Source organism: Octopus bimaculoides, chromosome 9 (assembly GCF_046866305.1).
Source record: "Octopus bimaculoides isolate indiv1 chromosome 9, ASM4686630v1, whole genome shotgun sequence".
Classification (NCBI taxonomy): Eukaryota; Metazoa; Mollusca; class Cephalopoda; order Octopoda; family Octopodidae; genus Octopus; species Octopus bimaculoides.
Window position 1 is genome coordinate 16,501,711 of NC_142936.1, and position 19,668 is coordinate 16,521,378.

Genomic DNA, 19,668 nt, shown 5'->3' on the forward strand with positions numbered 1-19,668 from the left:
ATCCACTCCCCCCAAATTTCTGCTCTTGTGGCAAAATTTGAAACCATTATTATTATCATTATTATTATTACTATTATTATTATTATTATTTTAATGTTCTTTGTCTGAAATCTTTCGTCACACATCCTGTGACCTCTTCAGCAAATCCCCATCTCACTTGTCTCCGCCCGTTCTCCATTCTCTCTTTTTTTACGCTTTCTAAAAAATAACACTTTTAAGGACAGTTGGGTTTATTTTGTAGGTTTTTTTTTCCTTTTATATTTCTCTTTTCTGTATTTCATTATTCTTGTTTTCGATTATGACTGGAAATACTGTATTGTTACCAATAACTGATACATTCTAACAATATTCTAAACTAGATTATCATAAGATATTTCTGGTGTTGGATGCATCTGTAATACTCTAAATTATAAATAAGTAATTATAGTACCGTTTTACGTATAACTATTTTGTCCCACTTTCGGATATAAGAAATATGTTTTATAAGTAGATGCATGGATATATATATATATGTGTGTGTGTGTGTGTGTGTGTGTGTGTGTGTGTGTTTGTATTTACAGATTCGTATGAATATATGTGGCTATGTGTGTATATAGGAATATATGTATATATGTATATGAATGTGCGCATAATTATATTAATGTGTAGAAACATATAGCGTGTGATTGTATACGCAAGTATCTGCGCGTGTGTGTAGGAACAGCCAGAGAGAGAGAAAGAAAGAAAGAAAGAAAGAAATAATGAACGAAAGAAAGAAAGGAAACAATTGAACGAGGGATTAGAATCATATGGGAATGCATTTCTATAAAGGCATTGAAAAAGAAGGAGAGAACAGTTGTATACGTGTAAGTATAGGAGAGCATCCTATACTTGCTTGGAAATGACCATTTGAAGGAATGGTATGTGTGATTTTGAAGTGTGTGTCTATGTAGAAGTATATAGAAGTATATGTGGGACTATATGTATGTAGAAGTATATAGAAGTATATGTGAGACTATATGTATGTAGAAGAATATAGAAGTATATGTGGGACTATATGTATGTAGAAGTATATAGAAGTATATGTGGGACTATATGTATGTAGAAGTATATAGAAGTATATGTGGGACTATATGTATGTAGAAGTATATAGAAGTATATGTGGGACTATATGTATGTAGAAGTACATAGAAGTATATGTGGGACTATATGTATGTAGAAGTACATAGAAGTATATGTGGGACTATATGTATGTAGAAGTATATAGAAGTATATGTGGGACTATATGTATGTAGAAGTATATAGAAGTATATGTGAGACTATATGTATGTAGAAGTACATAGAAGTATATGTGGGACTATATGTATGTAGAAGTACATAGAAGTATATGTGGGACTATATGTATGTAGAAGTATATAGAAGTATATGTGGGACTATATGTATGTAGAAGTATATAGAAGTATATGTGAGACTATATGTATGTAGAAGTATATAGAAGTATATGTGGGACTATATGTATGTAGAAGTACATAGAAGTATATGTGGGACTATATGTAGAAGTATGTAGATGTATATGCGGGACTATAGTGGCGAAAGTCAGTTGGAATATGAGGTGTTGGCGGTGTGTGTAATCCTGAAGCATTTGTGAAGGATGTATAAACGTGAGAAGGTGGGAGTGGACACGAGCGTGAGGCAGAAGGAAGTCAAGAGGATTGTGGGAAGTGTGATAGATGTGTGTGCAGGGGTATGGGTGTGGGATGCTTTTACGCGGAAGGAAGATTTGAACTTAAATAAACAAAAGAGGGAGAAAGGTGCGAAGTGAATAAGAGGAAAAGTCAAAGATGAAATATTCTAAAAACTGGAAACAATGGTAAAATCTAAAAAGAAAAGAGCGAAAGAGGGGAAATATGATATCTGTGTGTGAGGAAAAGTCATTTAAAAGTTACACTACATTGGTAAAAAGTCCGGAGACGCTGGCTGGAGTGTCCAAAGGTAAGTGCAGAACAAGTGTAAGCATTTTTCTTTAGGTGAAGTATATGGAAATGTAGGAGGAACGTGGAGTGTGTCAGATGTGTGTGCGTGTGAGTGTGAAACGTTTTCACACGGGAGAATGGTTGAAACTAAAATATATAAAAGGGAGAAAAAATATTGGTTCTGTGAAGAGGGGCATGCGTGTGAAAGAGAGAGAGAGAGAGAGAGAGAGAGAGAGAGAGAGAGAGAGAGAGAGAGAGAGAGTGGGGGAGAACGAACGAGTTAGTATTAGTCGTTGCAACTCGTTCTTCGAATTTATTGACGTTACACAAGGGACAGCTTGTTTTCGAAAATAGAAAAGTGTCATTCCAGCAACAAATGACAGATAGAATACACACACATTCAGACATATATACATATACAAAACGCACACACACACACACACACACACACACACACACACACATAGCCGCGCTTCAAACATTCAATGTCATATTTGACTGTCATTCAGTCAAACTAGTTTCTATTTGTTTTACATTTACTTATTTAAAAAAAAAATTAAAATATAGTTACTTGTTTTATTGGTGGTACACATATGGTAGAGTCTCACATATGTAATACTGTGACTCGAGAAAATTCGATAGATTGAGATTATCCAAGTAATTAATATACAAATGTACTTTCTAGAAATGCTTGTAATCCTAAAACAACGAACAACACGGCAAATATTGGGTTGTCCGGAAAGTTCGTGCCGATTTATAGTAGCTTACCTTTCGACTTATTTTAGAACATGGTTGAGTCCATAAAATAGGATTTTGACTATACCTCCATTTAGAGCACAATTTAAGCTATCTTTTCGTGGAAGAAGGTTTATGTTCCTATGACCTGTGTTAATTTTGTAACCCTTTAAAATGGAAGATAAGAAAGTTCATTTTCTTTTTCCGTAAAGGGAAAAATGCCTCACAAGCAACCAAAGAAATATGCGCAGTTTACGGTGATGTTTCTTTATCCGAAAGAACTGTACGGAAGTGGTTCGCAAGGTTCCGAGCTGGAGATTGTAGCCTTATTGATAAAGAGCGATCAGGCAGACCATCCACTACAGATGATGACCAAATCAAGTCATTAACTGAGAATAACCCACATTGCACAACCCGAGAAATCAGTCGTTCATGAGCACCTGGTAAAGCCTGGGTACACAAATCACTACGATGTTTGGGTACCATATGAGTTGAGTGAGAAGAACCTTTTGGAAAATCGGCACGAACTTTCCGGACAACCCAATACAATTACTTCCAGGCGAAATTTCTGCAAAATACAAAGATATCATACATATATATATATATATATATATATATATATATATATATATATATATATATATATATATATATTTTGTAGTCCGTTACGTTATGCGTTCAAATCCCATACTCGAGAAAGGAATTTATATAATCGACTAAACCCATCCTTTAATGAATTGAGTGCATTTTCTAATATAGGCACAAGGCATCACATTTTTGGAGGGAATATATTCAGTTATATATTATATGGCCCGTGGAAAGATGAAAACAGGGTTGGCCCAGGTATCATTTGAAATCAGAATGAATGATGACATAGCAAAATACCATATCTTTACTTCTAACTCGTTTCACTCTTTGGACTACGACCAAACTGGAACACCATCAAAACGGATTTGGTAGAAGATAACAACGCAGTAGTAATTTTGGCGTCTGGTAGTTACACTGTCAGTCTCTTTCGCGGAACCGTTATATTAATAGGACCTAAACAAATCAGCACTGGTTACCAGACGATGGTGGAATGCAAACACAAACACACACACACACACGCATATATATATGTATATGTATGTATATGTATGTGTATATATATATGTATATGTATGTATATGTATGTGTATATATATATATATATATATATATATATATATATATATATATATATATATATATATATATATATATATATATATATATATATATATATTATATTATATTATATTATATTAGATTAGATTAGATTATATCTATAAATATAAAATGTGACAATTAGTTGGTTGTCATAATAAAACTCAGAGTTTCGGATGCCGGGGCTGAAGTCTGCTCCGGCATCTCATCAGTTATTAAGACAAAAATGCTATGAAAAAAAAACCTTTGAATAAAGGGAAATTATTCCAATAGGCCATGGGGAAAGTAAAACTTCGTTCATAGAATCTGCATATGCACACATATACACACACACACATACACGTACGCACACACACACATGTATGTATGTATATCTACATACATACTCACACACGCGTATACATATACATGCAAACACATATATATACATATATATGTTTATGCATAGACGCACATGCACACGCATATATACCCATGCAGGCATCACTACGCTCATATACACATCTCTACACGCACACACACATATACATACGAGTATATACAAAACGTAGTTTATACACACATACACATATATACGCAGATAGATGTATATACAAATAAAAACACATACGCAAAAAACATAAACCGTAAAACATTCACATTCGCCGCAAAACGTGAATATACAAATGAGTTTTTACGTATATACGTATACAGAGAGTTCTGTAAAGTAAAAAGTACATGTTGTACACAATTTTGACTCTTGAATTTACTAAAATACATTTAAATTGTAACTAATTCACCATTGAATGCAACAGCATTCAAACTTACTTCGTTCTCTATTATTTACGTCCACCTATTGTAACTACATACAATACCTGTACACTGAGTGGCAGAATGAATAACTGTGAATTAAGTGTTCTGACCCCACCTCCCGATTCAATACATCATTGGTGGAACGATAGAAATAATCGAAACCTCTACAGCTTTATGTCACTCCACCGATTCGTTTAGCTACAGGTTTCCATTTTTGGGAGCAATTTTGTGGTAACACAGAATTTTCATAAGTAATCGACGTAGTTATTTACAAGGGTACGAGGAGACATCTCAGCAGGCAGACCAATTCTATACAATGACGATGAAAATTGCTGAATATTGTCGCTCATTAAATTAGTGTTTTCATCCAAAACTCATCTACAGCAAATAAAGAAAAAAAACTAGTTTTTGCATGCGAAATTCTGTATATGAAATTTGTCAAATACATATTTTCCAATAGCGTTAATGTATACACTCCGTTATCTATAATAAGTTCAATTTTGCTTGCTTGCTTGCTTGCTTGCTTGCAATGTTACACAGCCAAACTGGCGCATAATAGGAAAATATTTTGAAAGTAAAGCACCCCTGAAATGTGAATATGAACGGAATGAAACAAGTTTCGTGTAAATCGAACCAGTAGTTATTGAGATATTCGGGGTTTTGAGATATAACTACCTAAAACTGTGCATAATGGAAAAATACTCCGAAAATAACTTAACCCTGAAAGGAAGAAAGTCTAACCTCTCCATTAGGCACATTATGATGGGCAACATAGTTTTAAGTGAAAAAGCCTTTAAAAATACGGTAAATATTTCGTAAAAGACCAGTTCGTAACCTCTGTGTGAAATAGCTTTTTCTCCATAGATTTCTTTCGAGTGCATTCAACGTATCTCACCTCCAAAGATTTGGCTACTATTTCTAGCACGCCCTACCACGACGTAACTGCTATTTGTGATAAAGGACCCGAAATACCTGTTACGTAGTAGCAGAACGTGCAAGAGATCGCAGCAAAATCTTTCTTTTCTGGGGAAGGGAGACGTTTACGCGTGATTTCGATGTCGCATTCGTTGAAAGCATTCGAAATAACCGAGAAAAGAAAATAAACCCACGAAACAAAATTCCGTTGTGGGAAACTAGATTTCCTCGGTGACCCAGCGGGTCACGAGTACTCTAGTATGTGTGTGTATGTGTGAGTATGTGTGTGTATGTGTGAGTATGTGTGTGTATGTGTGAGTATGGGTGTGTGTGCGTGTGAATTTATATGCGTGTGATTGTCTTTATATAAGATAATTGTATGTATATACGTTTATAATACATTGTGAAAGGGAGTAGATTTTCATATACAAATATATAAAATAAACTAGAGAGTCTGAGGACTCGTGGGAAATGGTTCTCTAAAAGCAACACATTGTTCCAAATTATTATTTAAATAACAGAAGATAAGTATACTTGTAAGACTTCTTAGACACATTTAATTTTAAAGTACTATTCTCAAGATGAATAAACAAACTTTAACTTATATGCATGCAACATATATATGTGTGTGTGTGTGTGTGTGTGTGTGTGTGTGTGTGTGTATGTGTGTGTGTGTGTGTGTGTATGTGTTTAACTTGCACTCCGTTGGTAATGACGACAGGGGGGTCCATTTGGTCCGTTCAATGGAACAGCCTCTTCGTGAAATCAGCATGCAAGTGGCTGAGCACTCCACAGACATGTTTACACTTAACGTAGTTCTCAGGGAGATTCAGCGTGACACAGAATGTGATATGGCTGGCCCTTTGAAGTACAGGTGCCATTCATGTTTGACAGCTGGGAGAACTGTAGTAACATGAAATAAAGTGTCTTGCTCAAGAACACAACGCGCCGCTGCGAATGGAACTTGTTACCTTACGATCGTGAGCCGAATACCCTAACCACTAAGCCACACACCTTCAACGTATACATACATACATACATAGATGCACACACAGCGGTTCGGCAAAAGAATCGATAGAATAAGTACTAGGCTTACAAAGAATAAGTCCTGGGGTCGATTTGCTCGACTAAAGGCGGTGCTCCAGCATGGCCGCAGGCAAATGACTGAAACAATTAAAAGAATACATATATATGCATATCTATCTCTCTCTATCTATCTATATGCATATATATACATATATATATGTGCATATCTATCTATATATATATATATGTGTGTGTGTGTGTGTGTGTGTGTGTGTGTGTGTGTGTGTGTGTGTGTGTGTGTGTTACTATATTGCATATTTTTTCTACACTAGGCACATGGCCCGAAAGTTTGGGGGAGGGATCCAGTCGATTCAATCGACCCAAGTACGCAACTGGTACATAATTTATCGACCCCGGAAGGATGAAAGACAAAGTCGACATGGGCGGAATTTGAACTCAGGACATAAAGACAGACGAAATACCGCTAAGCATTTCGCCCGGCGTGCTAACGTTTCTTATTTTTTTATTACCAACAAGGGGCTAAACATAGAGGGGACAAACGGATTAAGTCGAATACATCGATCCCAGTGCGCAACTGGTACTTAATTTATCGACCCCGAAAGGATGAAAAGCAAAGTTGACCTCGACGGAATTTGAACTCAGAACGTAGCGGCAGACGAAATATCAATAAGCACTTCTGCCAGTTCGCCTCCTTACTATATTGTATATTAAGAGGGTCGCTATGCCAAAATAGACTCATTGCCTATAGGTTAATTTCTTTATTGCTAATTAATTATTGATTGATTGATTTGTCTGCGTCATCCTCTGCACGCCTCCATCTTTCTCAACGTTCTCAGTTTGCTGCTGCCATCAATTTGTCTGTGTTGGGCCTATCATTTCTACGTATTTGAGAATGTGTGGATCTAATCGTAATTCAGATGATAGTGCCGTGTGTATTTATTGTAGAGGGCGTCTATGAACGCGTGCGCGTGCGCGTGTGCGAGTGTGTATCTATGTGTGTCTACTTTTGTTGGTGGAGGCGCAATGGCGCAATGGCCCAGTGGTTAGGGCAGCGGACTCGCGGTCATAGGATCGCGGTTTCGATTGCCAGACCGGGCGTTATGAGTGTTTATTGAGCGAAAACACCTAAAAGCTCCACGAGGCTACGGCAGGGGATGGTGGCGAACCCTGCTGTACTCTTCCACCACAACTTTCTCTCACTCTTACTTCCTGTTTCTGTTGTGCCTGTAATTCAAAGAGACCAGCCTTGTCACACTCTGTGTCACGCTGAATATCCCCGAGAACTACGTTAAGGGGACACGTGTCTGTGGAGTGCTCAGCCACTTGCACGTTAATTTCACGAGCAGGCTGTTCCAATGATCGGATCAACTGGAACCCTCGACGTCGTAAGCGACGGAGTGCCAACAACTACTTTTGTTGATTTTCTTTTTGGTTTAGGGTTAGGGTTAGGGTTAGGGTTAGGGATGCACATGCACTCAACTGAATTGCATAATATAATTATATGTATATATGTGTGCGTATATGTAAGCACATATATCTTTGTTGCAGTTGTTATTTATTAGGTGGTTAGCAGGTTGTTCTGTTGTTCCCATGATCTAGTATTCTATCTAAATAATCTCAAATTTCTATTATTATCATAAATAGTAATGGACATAATTATTATTATCATAAATAGTTCTGGACATAAATAACCTCTACTATTTATATTATTTATGTCCAGAATGTTGTTGTGGAAGGTATTGTGAACGTTGTTACGCCAATCAGTCTTCCAAATGATTGAGTTGTTTCGTCCGGAATCTTTTTCCGGAAATTTCCAGAACACTTTCCTCTGTGATTTGTTTAAGCACCGTGTTATGTGAATGTGTGGATTAAAAAAAAAAAGACTTTACTTTGGCTATCTATCCATTGTTTCGCACATTGGTGTACTTTAGATAATAGTCCCTTTTCAATGTACTCACTCTGGTGTGATCCGATCATTTCACATTAGCTACAGGCCATTTTCCCTAAACAAGTTGTGGTGATGCGCCTTTGTTTCTACACAGCTTTGCACCTCATGCAGTACATTAAATCCCTAGTTTTGAAAGTTTACTGGGAAGTATATTGCGTATGATCTGCCGTTTCTGTTGATGTCTGTATGTCCAAATTAGTGATTTAATGAATCTGATTTTTTAAAACCGATTTGGTTTTCTAAATTTGTGATCTAGTTGTTTCATGGGCGTTAAATGTTAATCCTAGCATTCGTGGCTGCAATACCATGAGCCTGTTTTATCCAGTTATTGTTATGCGGTTTTTTTTTTAATTTGCTCAAGAATTTGCTCCGGTATATGGAGCACAGTCTATTAATATCTTGGATGTTGTTCGTTTCGAATCTTTCTTCGGTTCCTCTACACGCCATAATTGACTCAGTTGGCTATACCCGGAGAATTGTACGCGATGGATGAAATCCTATATGAGCTTTTGCAATACGTAGAGTTAACACATTCTGGATACGTTACTCATCCTCCTAAGCTGGAATTCTAGGACGTTGTTTATTTTCGGTACCTTTACGTAATAGAGCCCCAATGTAATGATGTAATGCATGCTTGGCAAGCAAAAGAAAGGGATTTGCTTTATGAGAGTGTACGAAGTTGTTTTTCACACTAGACATGGTTCAGTATTTAGAGCAGGAGATTTTTTTTAATTGTTCTTTAACAATGGAGATGTAAACTATTATCAGTGCAAGCGATATTTTAAATGGTAAAATGACTTCACCAAAGTACAATAATATCTGATTGATTACAACTTCACATCAACAACACAGCGAAATAAATGCAAAAGCTACCACACACAGACATTTATATATGTATATATAGTATGTATGTGTGTATATATATATGTAGTAAATAGAACAAACACAAAAAACAATAACGCGAGGGCGTAGTACATGTAAAGCATTAGTAGACGCTTAGGGAAGGAAAGAAAGGTGGTTTTACGTTTCGAGCAAAGCCCTTCTTCAGGAACAGAGGAAAGTCCAATAGAAAAGGAAGACGGAAGGAAAAAATCGCCAACGACTCACAAGTGGTTATATATAACACACACACACACACACACACACACACACACACACACACACACACACACACACACACACACATATATATATATATATATATATATATGCGTTTGCGTATTTGCACGAAGATCGTATACACAAATACATACATCATTCAATCTGCACATGTTGGCAGAGTAACTCTTCTTCTATGCAAAGATATTACTCAATATTACAAGCGATGCATTTGCGTCATCGTTAAACCCAGTTTTCGAATACTCTTTGAAAATTTTCAGGTGTCGACGGTTGCACTCACTTTTTCGCACCATTTTTACCTCATCTGAGAAAATAAATATATATAATATCAATGATATTATAAGCGCAGGAGTGGCTGTGTGGTAAGTAGCTTGCTTACCAACCACATGGTTCCGGGTTCAGTCCCACTGCGTGACACCTTGGGCAAGTGTCTTCTACTATAGCTTCGGGCCGACCAAAGCCTTGTGAGTGGATTTGGTAGACGGAGACTGAAAGCCTGTCGTATATATATATATATATATATATATATATATATATATATATATATATATATATATATATATGTGTGTGTGTGTGTGTGTGTGTGTGTGTGTCTGTGTTTGTTCCCCCACCGACGCTTGACAACCGATGCTGGTTTGTTTACGTCCCCGTAACTTAGCGGTCCGGCAAAAAGAGGCCGATAGAATAAATCGTGGGTCTATTTTCTCGACTAAAAGGCGGTGCTCCAGCATGGCCGCAGTCAAATGACTGAAACAAGTAAAAGAGTAAAAGATATTGTCACCTATTATTCTCTCATATTTACCACCTCTGCCACACACACACACAAACACACGCATATACGCATTCGAAGGTAAAACAGTCTAAAATCCTATACATTGCAAATTTGTTTAAAAGATACCAGCTCCATACAGTTCTCTATTTTCTGCTAAGAGAGGTGTATTAACTCCGAAATAGCAAAATATATATATATAGCTAAGTACATATTGTTCCTCAATTTTCCTTTCTTCTGTAAACATTCCCTTATTTCAAATTTACATTGATTTAGCTTTGAAAGTATTTTAACTTTAAATATCATGCAATGTTTTGCTGAAACCACACTACGCTTGCGTGTGTGCGTGTGTGTGTGTGTGTGTGTGTGTGTGTGTGTGTGTGTGTGTGTGTGTGTGTGTGTGTTACGTGAGTGTGTGTGTAGCGATACACACATACATACACACACACATATATATATACATGCATACATATATATATATGTATATATATATATATATATGCATGCATGCATATATACATATTACATGCATACATATATACATATACGTATATATATATATATATATATATATATATATATATATATATATATATATATATATATATATATATATACATATACATCTATATATATATATATATATATATATATATATATATATATATATATATATATATATATATATACGCACACACTCATATGCACGTGTATAATTAGAAGCATTCAAAACGCCTGTACTTGTTGCTTCTATTATGTATATGATATTAATTATCTCTAATGAGTTTACGACGTTGCTGTTTTATAATCCAATTGTTTTTCTTTTGTTCCTCTTTCTTTTGGAGATATTAAGTAATATAATTTCAGATTCTTCTCGACTATCAGTACCCTTTTCAACCCAATCCACTTCACCCAGTCCTAGCTGTTTCTCTTCTAATGGCGGCCTTAACATCTTCCTCATTTTACTAAGCTTTCAATCATATTACTAATCGCTTTCACTCCCTTGGCATTCTTCTTAATGGCTGCTAATATGCTTTCGTATCATTTCATCATTAATGTCTCTTTTTCTCTTGTCCTGTCTCTCTCTCTCTCTCTCCACTTCTCTCTCTCTCTCTCTCTCTCTCTCACACACACACACACACACACACACACACACACACACACACACACTACCTATTCGCCCCTTTTTCTCATTTTCCATATTCTATCTTGAATATTACACAAACTTTCAAATATGCCAAATCCTTTTCTACTACCATTAATATCGGGTTTCAAGGAATCGATTATGAGATTGAGATATTTTCCAATGGCCTAAGGTAAATCGGTCGAAAGTTCATTTAATGCCCCTAACTTCTTTAAATCTAGACACTGTACACTTAGCCAAACATCTCTCCGATTTGGAAAATGAATACTAGATTAATCTGCAGTAAATAAATTGCTCTTGGGTGTAACTCTCCTAAAATTATTATTGTCATCATTAATATTGTAAGAATTATTATTAATAGTATGGTTGGGCCGCGAGTTGGCAGAATCGTTAGCACTTGGGACAAAATGCTTAGCAGCATTTCCTCTGGCTCTTTATTATCTGAACTCAAATACCCACTAACTCAACTTTGTCTTTCTAACTTTCGGAGTCGATAAGATAAAGTACCAGTCAAGTACTGGAGACGGTGTAATCTACATGACTCTTACACTCAAAATTGTCATTATTAATATTATTATAGTGGCGGATTATCAGAATCGTCAGGATTTTGATAACTCTCAAAAGTTACAAGGCTATGGAATGGAAGGTTTGTGTCCAGTTGAAAGTGCCGAGACAATGGGAAAGAAACTAATGGTACAGAGCAAAGTCTCCAGTTGCTATACTTGTGATAACAAAAACTTTTTAAGCGCTTTTGTTCTTAACTAGAAAGGGTTAAAAAAAATAAGAGAAAACAAGAATAAACATCTCCATTGAACATTCACAAAGAATATTTTGTCTTCTTGTTTGAATTTGGCATCACAAGAATAAAAGTATCGTCTGTTGCGTAGTATATTTAATATCTTCTATTTTGGAAAACATAAATTAGATCAATGATTATTATGTTTTGTCATGTATAACTATTTACATGGCCAAGTGTTTTTTTTTCTTTTTTCTCTATGTAAATTTATTTACACGATTTTCTTTAAAACTAATATTTCGTAATTTTATTTTTGTCTATTATTGATTCGAGAAGATCTACAATATCTTCAAATAGATACAACACCCTCGAAATCAGTAAATGATAATGTAAGAATTGTAAATCCATGTTTGCCAAGGACATTCAAATGTTGTCTGCATTCACTGCCATGAGGAGCTGTAATTCTGTACTTTTGTAATTATTTAAATTTATAATATATTCTTATAAAAATTTATGATATATTCTTCTAAAAATTTATAATATATTCTTATAAAAATTTGTGAGAAACAGTAATTCTTCTTAATATATAATGTAGCTAAGAAATAATGGTAGTTTGAATATAATTTAGTTAAAAGAAAAATATTGGGTCCATTGGACCCAGTTGGTAATTAGTGACATACATTTTCTCTGATAGACCAAGGGTTAAGAGAGTCAATGTGATTTGCAGGATATTTAGCGGATATGTCTGGTCGTCGACAACATAATCTCACTTAATGGTTCGAAAATTAATGACCGTATATGTTGTTGGTATGTTTTATTATTGTTTTTATTGTTAGTTACCTTATTTTGTTGTGCTCCATCCTTTCCCCAGAGCAAAAATACTTATAAAAATATTTTACTTCAGGTACAGTTGGTGCTTACAAGGACTGTACTTCTAACGGCACCTGGTGGCGCAATCCCCAAACTCAACAAGAATGGTCTAACTACAGCACCTGTATCGATATTGAGGTAAGTCATATGGTTTCTAATGTTGGCACACAAGTATATGGCGAGCTGGCAGAATCGTTACCGCGCCGGAAAAACTGTTTAGCGGCATTTCTTTCTACTTTATGTTCTGAGTTCAAATGCCACCGAGGTCGACTTTGTCTTTCTTTCCGGGATCGATTAAATAAGTATCAGTTGAGCAATGGAGTCGATCTAATTAACTTACCCCTCCTCCGAAGTTTCTAACCGAGAGCGAAAATTTGAGACTAATTTTGGTACACGAGATAATATATCGGTGCTACCGCCTGGCCAAGTGTTGCGCTCACGAAACTGTGGTTTCGATTTCTCGGACAAGGCGGTGCGTTATGTCCTTGAGCGAAATACTCTACAATCACTTCGACATCTGATTTGTATCACACTCTGCATACGTACAGGCAATGTTGATTTGACGGAGTGAGGGAGTTAATACACAGCAGAAACATTTAATCACTATAAACGAGTCATTATTGCAGGTTGTCCCATAAAATGTTGAGGAAACCCTTTCCATCGTTTTCGACAAGGAGGTCCACCATATATGCATATTCATATATCGTTCTTTTTCTTCTCCTTACAGAAACATCATGTCATCATATTTGTCGATACAACTTTCAGCCTGTTTAGTATAATCCTGCTGTTACCAGCCTGTGTCATATTTCTCTACTTCCGGTGAGTAATCAGCGTGTCGTTGGACACTTACTGTGTCTAGTTAAATAATCCGTCATTTGTTTTCTAATATTCTATATTTATGTGATCTACACAAAACTAAGATTAAAGTTAAGTCTTCTTGCCTTTTGCCAAGAGGATCCCAATGAACTTATAACTGCAGAATTCTTCTATTCACCCGTCATCAACCAATATGGTGCTGTAATTATCATTAAAACTGCCATAATTTTTCTGTTCTGCGTTCAGCTCCATATAACCTACCTAAAAGACCATATTTTAAAATTTTTCCTTCAACAGCTCTATCTACCTTAACATCTCGTGCTCAGAATTGCCAAATGCACGATCTTTTTCTGTCTAGAAATAGCTGGTTGGCCTATTACAAATCTCAAACTATGTGTTCAAAAAGGAAGCCCAAAAATTGACTGCAACTGTTAGACCTCCAGAAATATGTTCTAGAGTAGCAGTTTTCAAACTGACAGATGTCAGCCCTCCCAATCCACACACATAAAGTGGCTGTGTGGTAAGTAGCTTGCTTACCAACAACATGGTTCTGGGTTCAGTCCCACTGCGTGGCACCTTGGGCAGGTGTCTTCTACTATAGCCTCGGGCCGACCAAAGCCTTGTGAGTGGATTTGGTAGACGGAAACTGAAAGAAGCCCGTCGTATATATGTATGTATATATCTGTTTGTGTGTGTGTATATTTGTGTGTCTGTGTTTGTCCCCATCATCGCTTGACAACCGATGCTGGTGTGTTTACGTCCCCGTAACTTAGCGGTTCAGCAAAAAGAGACCGATAGAATAAGTACTAGGCTTACAAAGAATAAGTCCTGGGGTCGATTTTCTCGACTAAAGGCGGTGCTCCAGCATGGCCACAGTCAAATGACTGAAACAAGTAAGAGTATATATATATATTATATAAAAGATCGTGGGTAAGGCCAAAACAATGCGAAGTCAATGTATTTACTTTTGCTCCTGCTGCTTAACAAGTGTTGTCTGAGAGAGTTTATGCGACATTCAAAGGCTGTCTGTACTGATATCAAGTCTCTACCTCCTTTATTTCTTAAGTAGAGCCTGTCGATTTCACTATTTCTGTGGAGATTTCCAGTTGATGTGAAAATCTTGCGGATTTGAATGTCTATGAAGTGGATTTCTTCTACAAACAAGTATCCCAAGTGCTGGAATCAGCGCTAGGACTGCAAATGTATTGTAGGATGTCTTATAAGAGGAGAGTTGAGACTGCTATATTTTTTCTTAATCTGGTGCAATATTCTTGGGTCACTCTATCTTTATTCACGGTACCTTCGTACGATATATTCTAATCAATACCTAGGTACTTCTAGCGTTCTTTGTGTGGCACAGGAGAGAGAGTGGGACCATTAAAGTATAGGTTTTCTGTCTGGGGAACTGATTTTCCCAGTTCAACAGTCAAATAGGAACATTTCTTCTGGAAATATTACATTCGTATGTCAGCTGAAAATTCCAGCTGTTTTTTTTTTTTTGGCATTGTTAACATTCTTAGTATAAATCTTGAGGTCATCCCCCAAAAAATTATGGATTACAGTAATATGTATGTCATTATTCGGTTTATTTCAAGATTTCTTGTCAATAAAGAAAGAACCGGTTTCTAACATAGATCCAAGGTTCCTTCATTGGAATTTCAACATCAGCAACAGGGTATTTTTTATATGTGTGTATGTATGTATGTATGTATGTATGTATGTATGTATGTATGTATGTACGTATGTACGTATGTATGTATGTATGTATGTATGTATGTATGTACGTATGTATGTATGTATGTATGTACGTACGTACGTATGTATGTATGTATGTATGTATGTGTAGATTTGTATGCTTTATGTATGTATTCTCATGCATATAGTTACATATCTAGACAGGCTCATATATATTTAAATGATAAACTTCTGGAAAGGTTTACAGACTTTTACAGTTCCAGTGAAGGATTGGATCTGTAGCATGAAACTCGAGACGGTAGACGATTTCTCAGGTTTGAGAGAAAGAGAAAATTGATATACAGACATCAAAACCTAATTCCACTGTAATTAAGACGTCAATAATAAACTTCATTAAACACCAGTACATTATACAAACTTGCAAAATCGGCTGAAATGAACTTTTATAGTATATTTAGAATTTATTGCATATTTAGAATTTAAAATATTTTTAAATGTATAAATTTCACATAAAAATCTTAATTTTTCTCTTCCTTGTCCTCGCGATTTTTTCTCTTTCTCGTTCATATTTAAATCAGTAGGTGTTTCTTGATTATCATGTTTTCCCCGATTATTTGGGTAAACATCACTTTTGAATTAATTTAATTCAATTTAATTAATTATGTATCTTAGGTTCGTAATTGTATTGAAAACGACGTGTATCGCTAATGAAAAAGCTGTCGAAAATAATTAAATTATGAAGTATATATGAGGTTTAGCTTTTCCGATTTCTTTTCTAAATATATATGTGTATGCCTAGAAAATATACATACGTACATATATGTGTGTATGCGGGGAGAGAGGGGGGAGGAGAGAGAGGGAGAGAAATAATGTGGGTGGCTAATTCACAGTCTTATAACCTGACAAGGCGAGCTGAGTTTAACTCTCTGATGAGCATTACGATGCATAAGCATTAAAATGCGAAATCATTGATGATCTGGCTATATCTTCTGATGTAGGGAGCTTGCCTCCCTTGTCATTCATTAAGATATGGCTTTCTGTAGCTATTGAGTTGATTTGACTCTTATTTCTAGCAACAGCGGTGCTGATAGAGCCCTTTGTCACTTTAGAGACGTATATATTTATCTCTCTCTCTCTCTCTCACTCTCTCTCACTCTCTCTCTCACACACACACACACACACACACACACACACACACACACACATACACACACATACAAAAAACAAAAAACCATATGTGGATGTATATATATTTATACACATATGGTTGTTTGTATATATACTCTTTACTCGCTTTTACTCTTTTACTTGTTTCAGTCATTTGACAGCGGCTATGCTGGAGCACCACCTTTAGTCGAGCAAATCGACCCCAGGACTTATTCTTTGGATGCTTAGTACTGATTTTATCGGTCTCTTTTGCCGAACCGCTAAGTTACGGGGACGTAAACACACCACAATCGGTTGTCAAGCGATGTTGGGTGGACAAACACAGACACACAAACATATACACACACACACACACACACACACACACACACACACACACACACACACACACACACATATATATATATATATATATATATATATATATATATATATATATATATATGCATATTCGTTTATATTTATATAAGGGGCATTACTACAGAATAATGCCACACACTGGACATCCCAAAATAAACACATTTATATAAATATAAAAGAATAATTATATTCTTGGGAATCGAAATTCCCCTTATGAATTCTTTTACACACTGGCTTCCTGATAAAATTCTTGTAAAATATTTTTATCCCTTTTTGAATTTATTAATCAAATATATATATACATACATATATACGACGAACTTCTTTCAGTTTCCGTCTACCAAATCCACTCACAAGGCTTTGGTCGGCCCGAGGCTATAGTAGAAGACACTTGCCCAAGACGCCACGCAGTGGGAATGATCCCGGAACCATGTGGTTGGTAAGCAAGCTACTTACAACACAGCCACTCCTGCGCTTATATCAAAGATTTATGCCTAAAGTGCCGTGCATTGATATCAAACCCAAGACCACATAGTTGTCAAATCAACTTTTTCACCATGTGCCCATGCCTGCGTTATAATGAGAGTGCCGCAAGCATATTTCTATGATTCAAAAGAAAAAAAAATTCAGAAAAAAATGCTCTTATCATTTGACAGGGTGAATATTTTGATGAAGATTTTAATATGATAAAAGACTTCGAATGTAATTTTTGACAGCAAAATCAAAAAGTACACGAGATAAGATTCACTTTTTTTAAAATTCAGATGTAGAAATATGCAATCACATTTTCACGTCGATTGATTACTCAGCGATATTACAGACAAATTATCGATATGGGTAATGATGAAAATGGTAGCGATAACGCAAAGTTGATAACACTAAAGTATAAGAGTATATTTTCCTGGAAAGTGTGTTACAGTAAAGCAAAATAGCTTAGACGGAAATAAAAAAGGCAAAAGAAAATTAAATGAGTGCTTCAATTAGTTGATTAAATAAGATTTATTAATTCTTCCAGATCAGTTAGTGAAAAATACAGTTATCCATATCCTTATTATTATTGTTGTTGTTATTATTATTATTATTATTATTATTATTATTATTATTATTATTATTATTATTATTGTTGTTGTTGTTGTTGTTGTTGTTCTTGTTGTTGTTATTATTATTAAGACGGCGAGCTGGCAGAATCGTTAGCACGCCGTGCGAAATGTTTAGGGGTATTTCGATTGCCGCTACGTTCTGAGTTCAAATTCCACCGAGGTCGACTTTGTCTTTCATCCTTTGGAGTTCGATTAAATAAGTACCAGTTGTACACTAGGGACGATGTAATCGACTTAACCCCTTCCCTAAACTTACTGCCCTTGTGGCAAAATTTGAAACCATTATTATTATTATTATTTTATGTTTGACTTTTGTTTTGCATTTATACAAGTTGGATCCAAGTCTCACCCAGAGACCTCAAGAGACAACAAGTTAGAAGTTCATGTAGGTGTTATGCCTAGGGTACCATATATTTGGATTTGTACAGTTTTGTTCAAGTGAATGTTTAAGAAACCATAAGAAAATTATGTGTTTGCTTTAAAATTTGAGATCACATAGACAGTATTTTACGTAGGATATGGGCAGTTCCCATGAGCACTATCTTTTGAACTTCAGCCATTTTGGGGTTTCCTGGAATCTGATCTAGGTAGTAATCAGCCCGTTTCGCTGTCATTCCCAGGGCACCTATGACAATAGGTATTGTTTTCGTCTTCAGATTCCACATTTTGCTCATTTCTATTTCAAGATCTTTATATTTGCTCAGTTTTTGGTAGGTCTTGACAGATACGTTTATATCGATTGGGACAGTCATATCAATGAGGAGGCATGATTTTTGTCTGAAGTCTTTCAGTATGATGTCTGGCCTATTTGCGTCTATCTTTCTGTCAGTTTGAATGGTGAAGTTCCAGAGGAGTGCAATGTGATCATTTTCAAGTACTGGGGGTGGTTTGTGTTCCCACCAGTTTTTATCATGGGGCAAGTCCAGGTTTTTGCATATTACCCAGTGAATATATTGTGCAGCTCTATCATGCCTGTTGAGATACTCTGTAGGCGCAAGCAGACTGCACATGGAGACAACATGATCGATGGTCTCATTTTGTTGTTGGCATATACGACATAATGGGGAGCTGCCTATTATTATTATTATTATTATTATTATTATTATTATTATTATTATTATTATTACTATTACTATTACTATTATTATTATTATTATTATTATTATTATTATTATTATTATTATTATTATTATTATTATTATTATTATTATTATTATTATTATTATTATTATTAAGGCGGCGAGGTGGCAGAATCGTTAGCACGCCAGGTGAAATGCTTAGCGGTATTTCGTCTGCCGTTACATTCTGAGTTCAAATT

At 35.6% G+C, this 19,668-nt stretch overlaps 1 protein-coding gene across 3 annotated transcripts in view; it reads left to right on the forward strand.

Moving 5' to 3' along the window:
- LOC106876900 (calcitonin gene-related peptide type 1 receptor) overlaps positions 1–19,668 on the forward strand; it is a 156,174-nt gene that overhangs the window by 93,093 nt on the left and 43,413 nt on the right. For all 3 annotated transcript variants that reach the window (XM_089357184.1, XM_089357183.1, XM_089357186.1), the window contains 2 exons: positions 13,247–13,350; positions 13,940–14,031. In XM_089357184.1, coding sequence (XP_089213310.1) covers positions 13,247–13,350; positions 13,940–14,031 — 196 coding nt within the window. The remainder of the gene's footprint in view (positions 1–13,246; positions 13,351–13,939; positions 14,032–19,668) is intronic.